General features: G+C 40.4%; 1 protein-coding gene across 1 annotated transcript in view; it reads left to right on the top strand.

Annotated features, from left to right (window-relative positions):
* The window catches only part of ctnnd2a (catenin (cadherin-associated protein), delta 2a), a 317,537-nt gene that overhangs the window by 250,906 nt on the left and 47,648 nt on the right, over positions 1-18,983 (top strand). The window contains exons 16-18 of the mRNA XM_037756610.1: positions 4,889-5,006; positions 8,765-8,947; positions 17,521-17,694. Of these exons, the coding sequence (XP_037612538.1) occupies positions 4,889-5,006; positions 8,765-8,947; positions 17,521-17,694 (475 nt within the window). The remainder of the gene's footprint in view (positions 1-4,888; positions 5,007-8,764; positions 8,948-17,520; positions 17,695-18,983) is intronic.

The raw sequence follows: 18,983 nt of genomic DNA, 5'->3' as shown, positions 1-18,983 counted from the left end.
TTAGAACTTTAACTCTTCGTGTTTTCAGTTCATGAAAGTTAATTGTAACATTTTAGTCACCTAAAAATGTCTAATTCAGCGTTCAGTTGTACTTAGCTCCACACTCTCGTGTCACTTCTGGTTGCAAATAACCAAGATGGCAATGGCCAAAATGCTGAACTCAAGGCTTCAAAACGGCAGCCCACAAACCAATGGTCTATGGTCCAATTGTATAGAAGTCTATGAGAAAATGACCCTATGTCTCACTTAATTGATTACCTCAGTAAACATTGTAAACATGAGTTTATGGTCTCAATTGCTAGTTTCAAGTCTTCTTCAATACAGCATGATGTTCATTTAGTAAATTAAGGTCCCATTTAGAGTCAAGTAGACCATAAGGCAGGGTATGCTTTAGGGTGTGGCTACATTGTGATTGACAGGTTGCTACCACAGCATTTTCCGGTTTGGGAGTTGTCCGTGTTTTCATCTTACAACTTTAACCCTTTCGTGTTTTCAGTTCATGAGTTCAAGTTAATTGTAACATTTTGGTCACCTAAAAATGTCTTATTCAGCATTCGGTTGTACTTAGCTCCACTCTCTCATGTCACTTCTGGTTGCAAATAACCGAGATGGCGACGGCCAAAAACTAAGATGACAAAAGCCAAAATGCCGAACTCTTTAAAAGGGTGGTACACAAACCATGGGTGACATCACAGTGTGTGCGTCTACTTCTTATATACAATCTATGGCTTTAACATGAACAAAAAACACATTTCGAAAGCCTCAAACTACCCCACTATGTCTATCTTTATCCACAGAAAGAGAGCGCAAAGCAGTAATGAATGCTTTAGTTAAGGATCTGTCTGTGTGATATTTGGAGAAGATTTACAATAGAGAAACAGGAGCTTGACAAATGTTGGTCCGCTGGTGAAAGCGCCTTCAAGTCAGAAATTTAAATTCTTGACCAATCCATAGTCAATGGAAGGAAGGGCTTTTTCAGGCACTCATTCTGTCTCAACAGTTTCCATCAATTATGGCAAACATCACCATTTTGTGTAAGATCTCTTACTCAAACATTATGTTGGACAGCCAGGTGCCTTCACCTCCACCCGTGACAAGGCATCAGATAAAAAACTTAAGGCAAATCTCAGTAGTCAGCATATTCAAGGCTGAGCGATAAAGCAATACATAATCCGCCCCCTCTCTTTCTCACCCACCCACCTCCTGTCTTTGCTGCTTAAACATTAGTCAAGGTGAAGTGTTTTCACTGTTCTGTTGTTTTATATCGACTCGACAGAGAATTGTGTCTCCGCTAAGCGGGTTTTCCATCGTGTGCTTGTTTGCCCATTAGCATTCAAAGCGGGTGAAAACGACTTGACCTTCTCTTGAAGTTTTAATTGAGTTCCCATGTCTTCCTCCCTCTCGCTCGTTCCTCTCTTTCTCATCAGTACAATAAATGATTGACCTCATCTCATAGACTGGTGAAACAGCTGTGATCTCTTTATAATGCCAGCCTGATGGATGAACTTATTCATTCATACCATCGCATCGCCGCCTCGCTCACGCCTCTATTGTCTGTCTCTTCTGTTTTTTTGACATTTAAACCTTTAAAAAAAGATGTTTAAACTCACGGCGCCTAACTTCAATAATTGGTTTGTTAATTCTTTTGATTCTCTGCTCTCTTCTTTGTCCGCTGTGTGCACCCATGCCCCCTTATCGGTAAGGCAGCGTGATAGAGGTTCATTGCAGTATTGTCCTCAAATAAAAGTTCAGTGTGTAACAACCAGACAATAAATATAGAGATATAAAATACATAAAAGTCGTGGCAGTATGGTCACACAGTTGTATTGTAGCTTAAGGCCATAATGGAATGATATGATGACACTGACAGATTCGCAAACTCTGCCAAACTCCTCCAAAGTGTGTTATTGCTTTGTCTTACTCCTTGGCCTCTTTTTCAAGACTCAACTCACAAGAAACAGCTTTGTGGTTTGATGTTAAAATACAGCTACAAGATGATATTAGTAGTTAAGTTTAGTAAGCTAACAAGCAGACATCATCTAAACACAAAGTCAGACTGGGTCTCTCAGTGATACATTAATCCATTCTCAGTGAAAAGCAGCATAGAAATGAATACTGAGACAGCCAAGTATAGAGCAATGTCTTTCCACTCTACAAAAATCACTAATAGTGACAAATTGTGTAATATAACAATTTTAGAGGACAGCACTCTCCTTCCATTGTCACTGTGAACAGAATTTACAAGAATTGATTTTACATGTTATGACTACGCTGAGGAAATATATTGAGTGGTTGTGACAATGAGATTTTTAAGTCTGTGTGTATGCATTTGTCACTTACACGAAGACAGACACACACATACTACACTATGCTTGCTATGGCTCTAATATTGATTTCCCTAAAGGCTGTCCACAGCATGATACTTAGAAACATTTCTTTCTTTTATATTTCAGTGAATCATTTTTTTTTTGCAGGAGATAGACTGAGGGATTTTATTAAGCTGTCTTAGGAAAATGAACTTCAGGAACTTGTTAAAAAAAAGCAGCTGTGTGTGTGAAGTTGCCTGTGTTTTGTGTTTACAAACCTGCCTGTTATTTTGTCTTTATAAAACAAAAATTATACTGTACGTCAAAGTGATGTCTCCTATTTCTGGCATGGCTCGCTTCCAAGTTGTTATTCAATTTGAAATGTATTTACTTCTTTCTCAATTTTCAAAGTGTTCCCTATTGAATTTACTGAAATCATACAGCATCATAATTAGAGGCAGTCACTGCTACGTAAGCATTGCTATGCTCTGGTCAATGGATAATGTTATGTGACCTTATATCATGTCATTTTTCAACGTATTCTCATATAACGGTTTGTATAATGTCTTACAAAAAAGTTATTCTTCCTTTTTTGTTTCTTTTTCCTGAGAATGTCAAGCAACATATATCAATGTATAGGCTTGTTTAATGCATGCAGTCTTTTCAAAATAAACTTCCATCTTCACAGGAAACAACTTCCTTAGGTTTAGGCAAGAAAACTGTTTAGTTAGGCTTAGGAAAAGAAAGACTTGGTTAGGCTTAGACAACAAAATTAGTTAGCTTTAGGAATATATTGACATGGTTAGGTTTAGGTAATTAAACTACTTATTTAGGTTTAGGAAAATGTCAACTTGGTTAGGTTTTGAAACAAAACTACTTAGTTAGGTTTAGGAAAAGAAAGACTTGGTTAGGCTTAGGCAACAAAATTAGTTAGCTTTAGGAATATATAGACTTGGTTAGGATTAGGCAATAAAACTACTTGGTTAGGTTTAGGAAAAGATCGTGGTTTGGCTTAAAGTAACTCTGGAAGTGGTGTAACTTAAGTACGGAAGTTACATGACAAACTAGAATGGCACTCAGAGAGCGCAGACCTCCGCCCCCCTCTCCGTTCAGCTTGCGCCATCATCCAAGTGTATTTTTGTTTATGCTGAGATCAGATGCACGTAGCGGAGCATCGTAAAACACTTCATTCAAACTGGACAGAAACAAAATAAAACTCACCTAAAACGTCATTGTTACTCTTTCCAACAATCACCAAGTGTGCTTTGGTTGAAGTCAACTCTAATTTCACTGAGTTCAATGTGAAAAAACGCAGATTCTACAGTTGTTCCCCTCACCCCCCGCTCTCTCTCTGTCTCTCTCTCTGAGGGAAGAAGGCGGGGTCATGCGTCATCAACGCGTCATCAGTTACACTGCGCATGTGTTATACCCAGAGGTTTTAATGTTCTGGCTGATCGTAATGCTTTAACAAATTCCTGAATTCTAACCATGATTCAGATCGCCACCAAAATCGAATGGATTGTTCATTGTGCTACACTCCACCCCTCCAAAAAAATTCATTCAAATCCATCGCAGACTTTTGGAGTAATCCTCCAAACGGACAAACCAACGCCGGTAAATCAACATTGACTTCTGGTTTCACAAGGAACACGAAGACCAGCATCCTGGGTGAAAGTCTGGTGTTTTTTGACCCACCCATCCACCCCGACCTCCTCCCTAAGTGATGCTCGCTGTTCTTTATATTTCCTGGTTCACAATTACACGAATTACACACAAATTGACTTTGTGGGATATACACAAATTGCAGTTACTTTTCATAGGTATAGCTACAAACGGTGTATGAGAACAGCCTGCATTTTTTAAGTTACATTAACATTCAGCTTTGTCTATTCATTCTTGTGTTTAGGAAGGGAAATACAACATTCAGTCTATCTCATGCCACACACATCAGTTTCATATCTATTCTATTTGACAGGCAAATGACTCAATGCCTTGGACTGAGTGTGTCTGTAGCACAGACAGCTCCGTGTTGAAACCCAAACAAATCCAACCCAACACCACCCACCTGTACCTCCAGTTCAATTACAATTCTATTCATTATATTTTTGTGCATCCTATTGGCAAAGCTGCTAATAATAAATGGTACAATATTGTCAAATTATCAAAGCAGCGTTGGTGTGAGTGTTGGCTGTGAAGTTCAGGAACCGACTGTCTGACTAAAAAGCAGCTTTTTTTTCTCTCCCTCTCCTTTTTTTTTTGGACTCTAGTCAAGTGCTTTAAATTGAAGCGAGCCTTCGGGGCATAGATTGAGATGTATCCAGAATTTTAATGTTCCATTTTCAATTGTTTAGTTTCGGGAGAGCTGCCCGGTTCTCCACACTCACTCTCTCTTTCTCTTTCTCTGCCTCTGTCTGTCTACACCCCTCGTTACCAGCTTTCTTTTTTCTTTCATCTGTCTTCCTGTCTTATCTTCCCTCCTCACCAACTCTCTTTCTTTGCCCATTTGTTTTTTTCTCTTTCTATTTGGCAAACACACAGACACACACACGCATACTCTGACCACTCTTGTGTGTGTGTTGCAGGAATGTAAGCTCTGCAGGTGAGGAGGCGAGACGAAGGATGAGGGAGTGTGACGGCCTGACAGATGCTCTGCTCTACGTCATCCAGACCTCTCTGGGCAGCAGCGAGATCGACAGCAAGGTGAGTGTGTTTCTGTGTGTTTGTGTGACTCTGGACGTCTTGGCTTTTGTTTATGTAATTTGCATGCTCTTATTTGTCTTTCCATCTCTACCCATTGTGCTTTGTATTAAAAGATTATGCAGCAAATGTGTATTTTTAAACTAAATCATGAAGTTTGGAGGTGAAAAATTAAAACAAATTAACAATCGCTGCACCTCCTTTCACTGCCAACTGCCACAAGGAAGACAAATTTTTCGTTTTCAAGGAGCGTGCAGTGCAGTTCATCAACATGTAAATTAAAGCTCTCAAATTTAAAGTGTTGCAGCACTTCTTGCTGCTAATTCAGCTCTACCAGTAGTCAAAGTTGAGCGGGTTTATGTTCACTTTTCTGTGCGAGGATGCGTTTCTGTCAGCGTGGAGTGTATATGTGTGTTGACGACACAGTATGCGGGGGCCAGTCAATACTACATAAACAGCGTTGTGGATGGCTGACTTCTCAAGGTCTCCCCGTCTCCCGGCCTCTCTAAATGGCCATCCTTAATCACTGCTTAACCGCCCGCCCTTCTTCACCATCTGACTGCAGTCACCAGAGGAGTACTGCTGTCGCCGCGGTAACAAAGACTGATCGGCAGGTGGACACAGCGCGTGGTCACTGTTGAAATAGCGATGCACATTAGCCATGTGCTCATTTTGTACTGGCTCTTTTCTGCTTCAATTTTTCCACACCTGCTTTGCCCAGACGACATCCTCACACTCTCTACTCATCTGCCTGTTTAGGTGACAGATGAATCTGGTGTATCATATAAAATAGGTCTCAAAGAGTCAACATCATGTATTTGAGATCTAGTTGCTCCACTTTACCCAATACTTTGTGCAAATTAGGGTTGTCAAAGTTAACGTGAGAATAAACGCGTTAACACTAATTTGTTTTAAAGGGACTATTTGTAAGATTCAGAAATGCTGCTTAACAGCGACACCTGTGGCCGTGAAATCAACGAAAGTCAGCGTCGAGCTCGCGCTTGCTCACTCTACATAGACATGAACGAGCATCGCTCAAAACAGTGAGGCGACACACGTCAGCTAAAACCACAATATCACTCTATATTTCAGCTGCTCGGCAGTAATGTTAGCTGACCAGACGAAGGTCTCTCCATGAATCAATGCTGATCCTAGTGTTGGCTTTTCCTGCTCAGCGCAGGCTTCAGCAGCGGGGCTCCTCAACTAGTTACGTTATCGCCTCCCGACCGCAGCCGGCAGCCGAAGACACCGGCACCTGGTCGGTAACGAGACGATAACGTAACTCGTTGAGGAGCCCCGTCACTTCACAAGACACGGGAAACCTCTGTTGGTCTGGAGGAGCTGCAGCATTTATTTCTGCACAAACGTCCACTCTACATTCACTATATATTCTCAGAGCTAAACTAACTCTTCTGCAGTGTGGAGTGAGCGCGCGTTCACGTCTAGAGGTGGAGCGCGACAGCGAGGACGCGCACGCTGTCTGAGTGAATGAGAGCAGGCAGCGGAGACGAGGCTCCGGCCACACGCGAGCGCGCATATGCGAACGCGCATGTGTGCCGACCCGCTACATTTATACGCTTAAAAAGTTACAAACAGTCCCTTTAATGCAAAAATAACAATCGATCATTCGTAGGTTGTAGCGGATTTAGAGCTAGAGTGAAAGATACTGGTATCTTATGAAACTAGAAAATCTAAGGAATTGGTACCATCCATGTAATACTAGCTTGGAAGGAGGTTAAATAACACTCCAAACTTGAGCTAAATTTTGGCCAGGAAAAACTGGTATGGCCATTTTCAAAGGGGTTCCTTGACCTCTGACCTCAAGATATGTGAATGAAAATGGGTTCTATGGGTACCCACGAGTCTCCCCTTTACAGACATGATAATCGTCGCAGTTTGGGCCAAGTCATAGTCAAGTCAGCACACTGACAGCTGTTGTTGCCTGTTGGGCTTGAATTTGCCCAGATAAAAAAAAATTGCGTTTAATTTGCAATTAAATGTTTTAATTGATTGACAGCCCTAGTGAAAATTATTTTAAAAAAGATGCATTTTTAACATTGGTCTCAGCAGAAATGATTGAAAAACACCAGCTGAGAATGTTCAAGTAACACTATAACTGATTATCTACCAGTTCATGAGCCCATATACTTATATAATCAGTTCTGTCTCCGTTAGTGCTCTCACAAAAACTCCCCTCGCCATCACTCTCAGGGTTCTTCAGTTCGTTTTGATCATCAAGACAGTCTCCGCTCTCTCCTCTTCGCCTTTCATGTTCACAGATCCAGACAGAAATGCACAAGATCAGAGGAATATTCACTACATGTAATGTGACAATTATGTTTTATAGCCGATTGTCCCATTAAACACAAACTACAGATTACTGCTATTATGCTGTATAAGGAATTGCACGGATGTGAGGAAGTTTTAGAGACGTTTAAATAGGTTTCACAGTATGTGCCAGCACACAGCAGAGAGCAAATTAACTTAACTGATACAGTCATTTGAAATGATGGTGCAAGACCTAATAAACTGGCACACCATTATACATACACAAGCAATATGATGCTGACATTTTATAGATGATATGAAGTTGATATTTAACAGCTTGCATTAAATGTGGTTGCCAGTGCAGGGAGAAGTATATTGTAAGTCCATTAATGTCATCTAGTGTCACAGGAGAGTGTTATGGACTAAAAGCAGTGTGGAAAGAAGCACAAGGTCATACAGACAAAACCTTTTATCAACATAAATGGCTGTGGTCTCATATTGGTTTGTTTTGTAGATTCTTCTACAATTAAAAAGAGTGGAATTTCTGCTGTTCGGTAACTGGCCCTGACCTCTGACCTTCCTGTGGAGACAAGAAGCACCACATAATCATTTTAAAACCAAAATCGTTTTTTATTCCCTTAACCATGCAGCCGGAAAGAACAGGGTACTGAATGTGAAATAGCAGATCGAAATATGAAATGTCAAAGTAAATTGTAAATAAAACTTCTCCTACATCTATTCCATAATAGCGTGTGAATAGAATTTCAGACACGACTGCAGCTCGCTGGAGTGAGACATTGTTTTGTTTGTTGCATCTCTTGAGGCTGTTCAATTACACTCCTTGGTTGTTTTTGTGTAAACCAACGGTCAGACAGAGAGAAGATTGATGATTTGTCTTTGTTAATTTCCACTCTGTTGACTCGACGACTCCCCTTTCTCTGCGATACTAAACGCACGCAAGCAAGTACACACACTCTTTGAAAAAGCATAGACACCACGCACTGTGAGAATTAGTTTGCTCTCATGCAGAGACACACACCGGCGCGGTCCTCGGCTGGCGGGTTCGCCTCTAAGCTCGGTGTTTAATGGGGTGTGATGCAATATATTGGGCTTGTCATTTTTCCTCATTTGCCTGAGTTTTTCTTCTAATCTCATTTCAAAGTCAGCGCTAACAAAATACAGAAGCGCATTACCTGTGAGATTATCTTTCTTCTTTACTCTATGTCTCTCACTCTCTCCGTCTGTCTGGCTCGTGGGTGTGGGGTTGGAAGGCCGATAGTATAAAAGTGTGAGAGTGGGCGGTTTTTATCCGCGTGCTTTGACTTCGCCTTTGCTCCTGTGTTTTCAATCGAGATGTTTCATTAAATGGCATCAAACACAAATCTCACACCTCGATTTTCTCACTCATTTATATATTTTTTCATCTCATCCTCTATTATCCTCCTCCACCCTCTCTACCTCACATCAACTCTCCCGACTCTCTTTATCTCCAGACTGTAGAGAACTGCGTTTGCATCCTGAGGAATCTGTCGTACCGCTTGGCTGCCGAGACGTCCCACGGCCAGCAGGTGGGGTTGGAGGAGCTGGACGGCCTGCTTTGTGACGCCAATGGCCGCGACGGAGAGAGCTCTGGCTGCTGGGGCAAGAAGAAGAAGAAAAAGAAGGGAGCGGATCAGGTAAAAACAGAGATAAGAGGAGATGATGAAGGGCAAGGGTATATACAAAAAACAGATGGAAGGAATGGACAAAGTGAATGAAAATGTGCGTCAACAATCATTCCATTCAAGTTGTTTAAAAACTAGAGAAAGTGTCGTGGTGTTAAGTAGCAAGGCTGTGGTCAAATAGTCTGTTTGCTTAGGAAGGTTCCTGACTGAGTGAAATGACCCGGAAGTATCAAAGTGGCAGCCATAATAAGAGCTGTTTGAATCCTCTAAATGCTAAGGAAAGGTGCTTCAATGCTTCCTTTCTTTTCTCCTTTAGCATAGGATACGTCCTTTACAAAAGGACATTAAACAAACAATATGCCTATCTTGCATAGATTTAACAGTTACTTTCACACAGTCATTAACTAATTAGGATTCATTTTGATAAATATGAGTGGACAGTGACAACCATTTGGTTTCACTTTATTTTTATTTATTTATTTCGAACATGAAACACTCAAGTAAAAACCAAAACAACATAAATACTCAACATAAACAACTAAATACATATTACATGTCCAAAAGGAGTGTAAGACGTATATGGTCCGATCCCTTCTCCATAACTCAAACAATTAACTCTGACTATATTCCTTTTTTTATTTCAATTCCATTCTTGGTAATGAAATAATATTTTTCACCGGGTTGTCCACGTTTAAGATAAGAAAATCCTTTATTACTCCCACGATGGGGACATTTGCAGTGTTACAGCAGCAAAGGGGATAATACAATAACAAGAAGCATCAGTTAAAAAAAGCAAAATAGGCCTATAATGAATAATTAATCAGTAAAAAAAGCTAAATATAATAAGTAAACAGACAGAACGGTTGAATTCATATTATTGCACATAGGGAATATCAATTTTGAACAGTTAAATTGATATTGCACATGGGTGAATTGTCAGTTTGTGTTTGTGCTGTCTCCTGGGAGCAGTGTTGATTGTAGTGTGACAGCAGCAGGAGGGAAAGGTCCTGCGGTACCTTCACACACCGCGGGTGAAGCAGCCTGTCACAGAAGGAGCTGTTTACAGTATATAGCCTGCATGAAACAATATGGTAAGAACGCACAGGGCGAAGTGAGAGATGCGCTTTTTGTAGTCCACATTCGGAGCATTGTAGTTCACCACGGCCGTCCCACGTCAATAACATCGGCCGTTGTATCATAATTATGGAGCTTATAGTGTAAATTATGGGTGTAAGAAAATATCGATACACATGAGTATCGCAATATTATCTTGTGCAATACTGTATCAATTCTCCAAAACACTGTATTGGTTTTTTTGTTAAACTTAAAGGTTGTAGCGGGCTCAGTTTTAGTGAAGCTAGAATGAAGTTACTGGCATCATATGAAACTATAAGACCTAAGAATTCCATTGGTACCAACCATGTCATACTAGCTTATTGAGAAGGAGGCTAAATATCGCTCCAAAGTTACGCTAAATATTGGCGAGCAAGAAACTGGCATGGGGATTTTCAAAGGGGTCTCTTGACCTCTGATCTCAAGATTTCTGAATGAAAATGGGCCCTATGGGTACCCAGGAGTCTCCCCTTTACAGACATGCTCAGTTTATACTAATGCCATGCAGTTTGGGGCAAAAGCTGAGCACTGCAGTTGTCTTTTCCTAAGTTCTTATAAATTATCCTTCACATCTTACCTTGACCTCATGATGTCTTCCATCAAGGTCAAGGAAAAGTGGTTAGGGAAAGACATTAGGACACATTATTTTTACTTTTTGACCGCAGCCCTAGAATAGCTTCAGTGCTCCTTGGCATAGATACCACAAATGTGTGATACTCTCCTGGAGGAATGAACACCACTCTTCCTCATTTGGTGTTTTTGATGATGCTGGTGGGGCACACAGTCTAACACACCAGTCCAACATCTCCCATAGGTGGTCAGTTTGGTTGAGATCATGTGACTGCAAATTCCATAGCATATGATTCACATAATTTGAATGCTCAAAATTGAAGCATGTGAATTAATTATGCTTCTCCACTTGTTTATTCTGATTTTTACTTTCATTTGTCCCCCATCTGTATCAATACACATGGGTGCAAAAAGAAGAGCGCTTTCATGATGAAGCAGGAACGCAGTGTGAGTGGTTGAAGCAGCGGTGCCTTCAACAGGGACATGTGTGGTAAATAATGGAAAACAGGGATGAAAATCACAGATCACAGAGTATTATGCATGCTGAGTTGAAAAGCATTGGCTTCTTTTATAATGTATTGGCTCATAAGCCTTTTTTTTTGCTGTTTCTTTTATCACATTTCATGTATTTGAAACTTTTTAACCTAACTTTTCTCTTTAAAAGTTTCATCATTCTCAGTTTATTTTCACGTTCCATTTCCCCGGCTGTTTACTCGTTTATGCCTTTTTTCAGGCTGTTAAGTTAGAGGTGGATTTCTCTCCATGGGCGAGACCTCATGTTTTCCTGAAGTCAAAAGCACACCTGACCGGTCTACAGAACTCTCAGACTGGATTGTGAACGTGCTGTAATTATCCATGGGCCCAAAACCGAGACGCAAACACAGCCCTCTTAATACCCAACCAGATATTTGACAGTCAAACCAAACCCGAGACCCAGAGCTATGTTTTTGTTTTATTTCATCCGTTATCGGCTCATTGGCTCCACTGTGTCTCTTTCCCTCCTCCCAATGGGCATTGTGTATCTACTTGAAACACACATGGACACAGACCATTTGCACAAAGGAAGAGAGAAATTCCTAATAAATGAAAAATAACCAAATCTGAATCCCACCGGAGACCAAGCTTTACAAAACAAAATGGTCAATACTTTGTCTGGATCAGATCAAATAGTAGAACTCTAGCCAACACTTTCTCATCATACTGCCACTTTGTCATGCTCCTGGGCGTCACTTTAGGTTTAGGCAACAACACCAGTTAGTTAGGTTCAGGAGAAAACTACGTGGTTGGGCTTAAAATACTACATTTGTAAAGTGAAAATTAAACTGAAAATGTTGAACACAGGATACGAACAAACAGAAGGATTGTAACGTGAAACTGCGGTCTCCTGGATGAAAGCCCTGTGTTTGTTGTGCCCATCCACCACAACTCCCGCCCGCCCGGTGTGCGTCTTTTCGCTCTTTAAACTACGTCACCACACTCCCAGCGCACTTTCCCTGAGCGTTTACTGTTGGACCCGGATGGGTTTACATTGAAGTTAATGGAACACCTGGTGCATCTCATACTGGTGCTAAAGGGAGCTTTGTGCGGCGGTATCACATGCCGACGGCTGTGACAAAGCGTCGGTATTTGACGACCTGGGAATGAGAACGGGCTGCTCTAGCATGTGTGTGTGTTTGCCTTTACTGTATACATATTCATTTTTTGGTACATATTGAAGGATTAACAGTAAGACAGGCAGTGCTGGATGCAGAGAGGACCAAATAAGAGGAACCCAGAGGTATACACACCAGGGGTAGTAGTTCCAGGTCAACTTTATTATCCCAAATAGGCAAATTTGCATGGTCAAAGTGCACACACACACACAACTGACCAAAACACCATCAAATCCTAGGTTTTTGTACTGTCTAATTGCTGGAACAATTATCTAAAAGGAACAAAAAGACTTGCTAAACCTGGCTGTTCTTATTTCCCATTACCGAATCCTTCCTTTGCTTCAATAGCTTAGTTGGAACCTGTTGTGTAGACGGTGAGGAGGGTCGCCGAGGATGCAGTCAGCCTTACTCAGAATGATGTCTTCACACAACAGAGCAGCCGACATCTGGTTACACTCGCCAACCTGATCATGCACTGCAACCTATCTTGGTCTTGGTTACCAAACACGCAAATCAGCCAAAGGACAGGATGCTCTGTAGGACGGACTTGTAAAACAGTTGCAATAGCACATTCACTGAACAGCTGGTCATTTAATGGGTTCACTGTTAACCTTGGTGAGTGGGACTTCTCCTCTACTACACCTGAAATCTGGTCATCCCCTTTGTTTTAGTCACATTGACCTCAAGGAAATTGTCAGAACACCATTTAATTTGTTTTAACCAAGGCTGTACCTCTTCCTCAAAACTACACAAGGATGTGTTGTCAGGATTTATGAGCCCCACCAAGGCTTAAAAACAGGTGCGAGTGGAAACTGAAGCTCGACACTCATTGTTATACAGTGCACTGTTAAAATCAATGAACACAATCTTCACAAGACTGGGAAGTTGTTTAAGGTGTTTATATATAGGTTACTGTCATTCATTAACAACTGTTTATCCTCAAGGATCCAAGAAAGGTGAGACCTCAGAGAGGAGATGTTTTAATACTATCTTCTCAAAGCACTTCATAGGTACTGAGGTTAGGGCAACTGGTCATTCATCTCTTTGGACTTATTGTTTTTGGGCATAGTCAGTGGTCAGAAATTGCCCAGTAAAGTGCTGAAACAGCCTTTGTAAGTGAATCAGCACATGACCGCAACACCTTACAGCTATTGAGAAAATACAGAATCATTAGCAACATTCATGATGTGCATTTTAGGTTTATAACCTGTGATAAGTTGTAGTCCTTGCCATTCTATCTTTATAGGCAGCTTTGCAATCTGTTATTTTCTTCATGATATCTCTTCTGTACAGCTTTCTTGTCCTCTTTACTGCCCTCTGATTTGACTAGTTAGTGAGAGACAGACCGGCACTGACTGGAAGAGAAGGGTACGGAGCTGAGGGACTGGGTCAGAGAGAGAGAGAGAGGGAGAGAGAGGGAGAGAGAGGGAGAGACAGGGAAATGATGTAGGGAAGAAACCAGAGAGACGGATAGAGAGGCTCGGGCAGTTTGACTGTAATGTGGTCTCCTTAATCATTTATTAGGAGTTCAGACAGCAAGGCCAAGGAGCAGCACGGGAGCCTGAACTGGACCTAAACACTCCTAATGGATACTGGACACACACACTCACTCACACACACAAGGTTTTTTGCTATCTGGGATATTCTACGGATTTTTGTTTGTTTCAAGATTTCTGTCTCTTGAACATTCATAAAACAAATATAACTTTAGAAATGACTAGGGCTGTCAATCGATTCAAATATTTAGTGCAGCATGATCGTCCATAGTTAATCGCAATTAATTGCAAATTAATCACACATTTTAATTTTAATTTTTTAACATTTTAATTGCGATTAAGTGCATGATTGTCCATGATTAATAATGATTAAGCGCAAATTAATAGCACATTTTCATCTTTTCAAAATGCACCTTAAAGGGAGATTTGTCAAGTATTTAATACTCGTATCAACATGGGAGTGGGTAAATATGCTGCTTTATGCAAATGTATGTATATATTTATTACTGAAAATCAATTAACAACACAAAACAATGACAAATATTTACAATTATGCTCAAATCATAACATGGCAAACTGCAGCTCAACAGTAAATATGCTTGATTTATACAAATGTATGTATATATTTATTATTGGACATAAATTAACAACACAAACTATGACAGATATTGTCCAGAAACCCTCACAGGTACTGCATTTAGCATAAAAAATATGCTCAAATCATAACATGGTAAACTGCAGCCCAACAGGCAACAACAGCTGTCAGTGTGTCAGTGTGCTGACTTGACTATGACTTGCCCCAAACTGCATGTGGTTATCATAAAGTGGGGATGTCTGTAAATGGGAGACTTGTGGGTACCCATAGAACCCATTTTCATTCACATATCTTGAGGTCAGAGGTCAAGAGACCCCTTTGAAAATGGCGATGCCAGTTTTTAGCTTAATTTATTTTTTGGTTGGTACCAATTGATTCCTTACGTTTTCTAGTTTCATGTGATACCAGTCTCTTCTCTCTAGCTTTAAAACTGAGCCCTCAACAACCTAAAAATCACAAGTTGCATTAATGCATTAAATTAAAGGACACAAGTGATTTTTTTTATGAAGTCAAAGCTGAATTCTGTAACATTTCACATTCTTGCCCCAGAACTAGAACACAGATGGCAGATCATTTAGTGTTCTCGCTTGATAAATGGATAGCAATGTTGGTATCCAGCTGTCTGACCAGATAACTTGAATATGAATTTATTAAATACTTTACTGGCATCAAACAGGACCGCTGCTGGTCAATTTTCTCACAGCAGACAGATACATGTAGAGCTCAAGCCACAGTGAATATGGCAGCTTTAGTGTTTTATTATTCTACAGGATATAAAAAATGATATATGAGAATTCACCTTTTATTAATAAAAATGTTTTTGAATGCTGCATATTTAAGAGCTTCTCGTGCTGAACCCAATACATTTGTTTCATACACTTAATCTTTAGAGAATTTCAGATACACAAATTAACATTATACATTCAGATTTATTATGTAGGATGTCTCTAGGCAACGGAAAGTACTCGACTGTGAAAGAGTTGATTCCTCTACACACTTCAAACTATACGACGCCTTTGACTTTATGATAAGAGAATCTATGTATAGATGAAAACATGCATGCGCACGCACACTCCACAGCTCCTCTCTCAAGACGCACACTAGCCTAGTTTACCTTGAGACCAGGGGAGGAAGGGAAGCAGTAGAGCGAAACCGAGAAGGTCGATAGGGAGAGGAAAAACTGAGAACTGGAGAGAGAGAAGGATGGAAATAGAATAAGAAATTAGGGAGTGACGGAGGCAAGCAAGAAGAGAGAGGGAGAGAGAAGTTGAGGGAGAGGTAGAGAGAAAGAATCAACAGGAGAGAAAATATATTAATGACAAGCAGGAGAGAGAAGAAATAGAAATGAAAGAGGAGAGAGAGAGAGTGTTAGCGGCGGGTTCATGACTACGTGAAAGAGGTGTGGGCATGTCACTCAACAAAGAGGTTCAAACATCAAGGGACTCCATTGTAGTGGAGGTAAAGGGGAAGAGGGATGTGGAGCTTTAGGTTTATTTCTCAAAGCAAAATGTAGCAGTGAAGCTTTCTCTCTGTTTTCAAATGCATCTCTTTCTATTTTGTGCCCTTCTCCACCTCTCGCCTCCATCAACATTCTCTCCCTACAGCAGGTTGACAGGGAGCGATTTACTCAGTGTCTCCGTGACTTGTTAATAGGTCAGGGTGTACTGAGTGGAGAGGTGGTAATGAATGCACTTGGACATGTGTGAATACTCATCCACAGATAGCTTTCTTTCATGAATATTGCAGGGTATGGAATCAGATGAATTTACAAAAGCAAAATGGGAAGAGTAGGGAAACTGAATGAACGGTGCACTTTAATCCTTTGACATTCACCACCTAGGTATGTTTAGTGTAACAACCCTCAGAACATTCAGTCATTATTTTAGCTGACCTGCAGTGGTTTAACTTGTCACCTTGCTGCAGTGATGTACACTCCAAGACTCTGTGACGTAAGAGCTCACTTCTGCTGGGTGTGGTCAGAGTTGTAACACATTTAAAATGCCATTGCTGGAAAAGAGTTTACAGTGTTCACTCAACTGTCTCTTCATTAATAAAAGTTGCAATTTCTTTTTTTTTACAATTGATAAGAAGAGTTTACCTATACTTCAGATAATTTTTCTAAACACTTTGGCATCATTGGGCAAAAATTCCATAATAAGCTTTCAGCATATTGTAATTCAAGAGTTCTGAGAGAAAACTAGACTTCTCCACCTCCTAATGGCTCTGTTTTCAGGCTTTAGAAAAATCTAGCCCCACAACGAGAGACTTTGGCCAATCACAGGTCACTTCAGAGAGAGAGAGCGTTCCTATTGGCTGTGCTCCAGCTGGTGGGCGGTGCTTGATATTTCCTCAGCTGGTCTCAACATGGCTGCCGGGTCACAAACTTTCTCATTTTACGTTAAACAGTACACTTCAAGATGTTTCTGAAAACATTTGAGACAAGAAATAGGCATTACAGTAACAGAATATTGATTCATATTTGATCAGCGCTGCCTAGTTTGACCATTTGATCGGAGTTTGCGAGTGATTGACAGCTGCTCAGAGACGGCAAGGCTCCAGCTCGGCTCTGATTGGTTGTTTTCCTCCGGTCTGTGAAATCTTGCAGATGCCATTAGGAGCACCGGAGGACACAGAGGCACATGATTTATTTTCAGATTACCTGTCTCATGCACTACTGTCTGGATATAGTGACCGTTTTATAAAAATGACTTTTTTATATTTATATTTATGCACCTTGGATAGAAACGCTTGGCTTATTCACCCCTGTCTGTCTATTTTACACAATTTATACAACAAATCAGCTATTTCTCAATGTTTCAATGATCTGTTCATTCATAAATACTTCTACTACTATCAGCTGTGTCAATATAGCTTTCGAGCTACTTTTGTTGCAGAATTAGAGGCTCTATACTATACTTAAGGTTTTAAACATTAGGTTTACATTTCTGGCATGCTGTGTGCAAGCATTTTAGAAACAATTTTAATTGACTGCAAAATCTGTGAAAACAATATGAATTGTGCTAATTGTATGGTCCACAACAGATGGATGTTAGAGTTTTGAAAATGTGTCTACAGATAGGACAAAAGGATGTTAGCGATTGTAAAAAAAAAAAAAAAAATGTAACAGCAACAAAAATAACTCTGTGTCCTCTTTCACAGTGGGATGGTGTGGGCCCCTTTCCGGACACGGCGGAGCCCCCCAAAGGTGTTCAGATGCTGTGGCACCCCACCATCGTCAAGCCCTACCTCACGCTGCTGTCTGAATGCTCCAACCCAGACACCCTGGAGGGAGCAGCCGGGGCTCTGCAGAACCTGGCCGCCGGCAGCTGGAAGGTAACGGCCAAGTTTCAAATGTTTCCCAAACTCTTTGCTGTCTCATTTCATCACTTGAAACTTTTTTTTTCACACATAAACATCATCAGAGCCCAGAAAAATAATCATCTAAATACACACATTCAGGCACTGATGTTTAACCTTAGAGTGATTGTATTACTGGTGATACTTACACTTGCAGTCCTTGTACTTTTGTTTTTAAGAAAGCAGGTACGCACAATAATCTATACAGTAAATGTACTTATACCCATTTAATTGTCCATTAGTATGAAAGGAAGGCATTCATCACGAGTGTGTCTTTACTCAGCCGTGCAGTGAATGCAGGGACACACAGTGTACACAAATTATTTGTGCGGATAAACCACAGATAAAACAGTTTATCCACGTTGTAAGTAGGACAAGCTATTGGTGGGTGGATGTGTGGGTGCGTGTGTGTTTGTACATGAATGTGTGCGTGCCAGTGTGTGACTATGTGTGAAGGCTACCTATCTGATAACTGAGTTCTTTATAGAAACTCTCACAAACGGTGGCCAAGAACTGCTCTGCACCAGCTGAATGGACGGTCTACTAACGGCACTTCTCAAGTGTGGCTACATTCAACTGCCTGCACCCACACAGTTGAATGTAGCAATACTTCAAAAGTGCCGTTAGTAGACCGTCCATTCACACACAACGTAGTTCAGAACATAGCTCTGGCTTGTCGTCCGTTTACTGAAAAGTAATGTGGTAAGGATGGATTCTTAGAGAGGGATGGCAATTTTAGAGGATGGGCAAATGTAAATCAGAATGAATGAATGGCTGAGTAATAAGTGTATTTTCATGGCAGGCAAATATCCATTGAAAAGTTAACAAAGGGTTAAATATCAACAAGGACACTAAGGCAGGTTTACGGATGCCCTTTTTAATTATTTTTTTTCCACCTGTTTTTCCCTAAGAGTTAGAGGAAAAAAAAAAAATTTTGAAAAATCTACTTAAATTTTTTTTTGTGAATCTGTTTTCCCCAAGAGGCAAATAAAGTAACTTAGAAAAATCTGCCAAAAAAAAAAATTCACTTGTTTTCAGACAGAAAAAAAAAGTAATTTATTTGTATTTTTTCTTTTATTTCTGATTCACATACAAAAAAAAAGGAACTTAAAAAGATTATCCTGGCAAATAAATGTTCCACCTGTTCTTATGTCATAAACACGGGATGGAAAATTATTTAGATCAGACTTAGAAAATGGATCACCAGAAAAAAAAAAAAATGTTCTCGCTTGCCTTTCGGGGCTTCCATAGAAGTAGGGCGTGTT

The sequence above is a fragment of the Sebastes umbrosus genome, chromosome 21, assembly GCF_015220745.1.
Source record: "Sebastes umbrosus isolate fSebUmb1 chromosome 21, fSebUmb1.pri, whole genome shotgun sequence".
NCBI classification, from domain to species: Eukaryota; Metazoa; Chordata; class Actinopteri; order Perciformes; family Sebastidae; genus Sebastes; species Sebastes umbrosus.
This window is presented reverse-complemented; position numbering and strand designations above follow the sequence as displayed.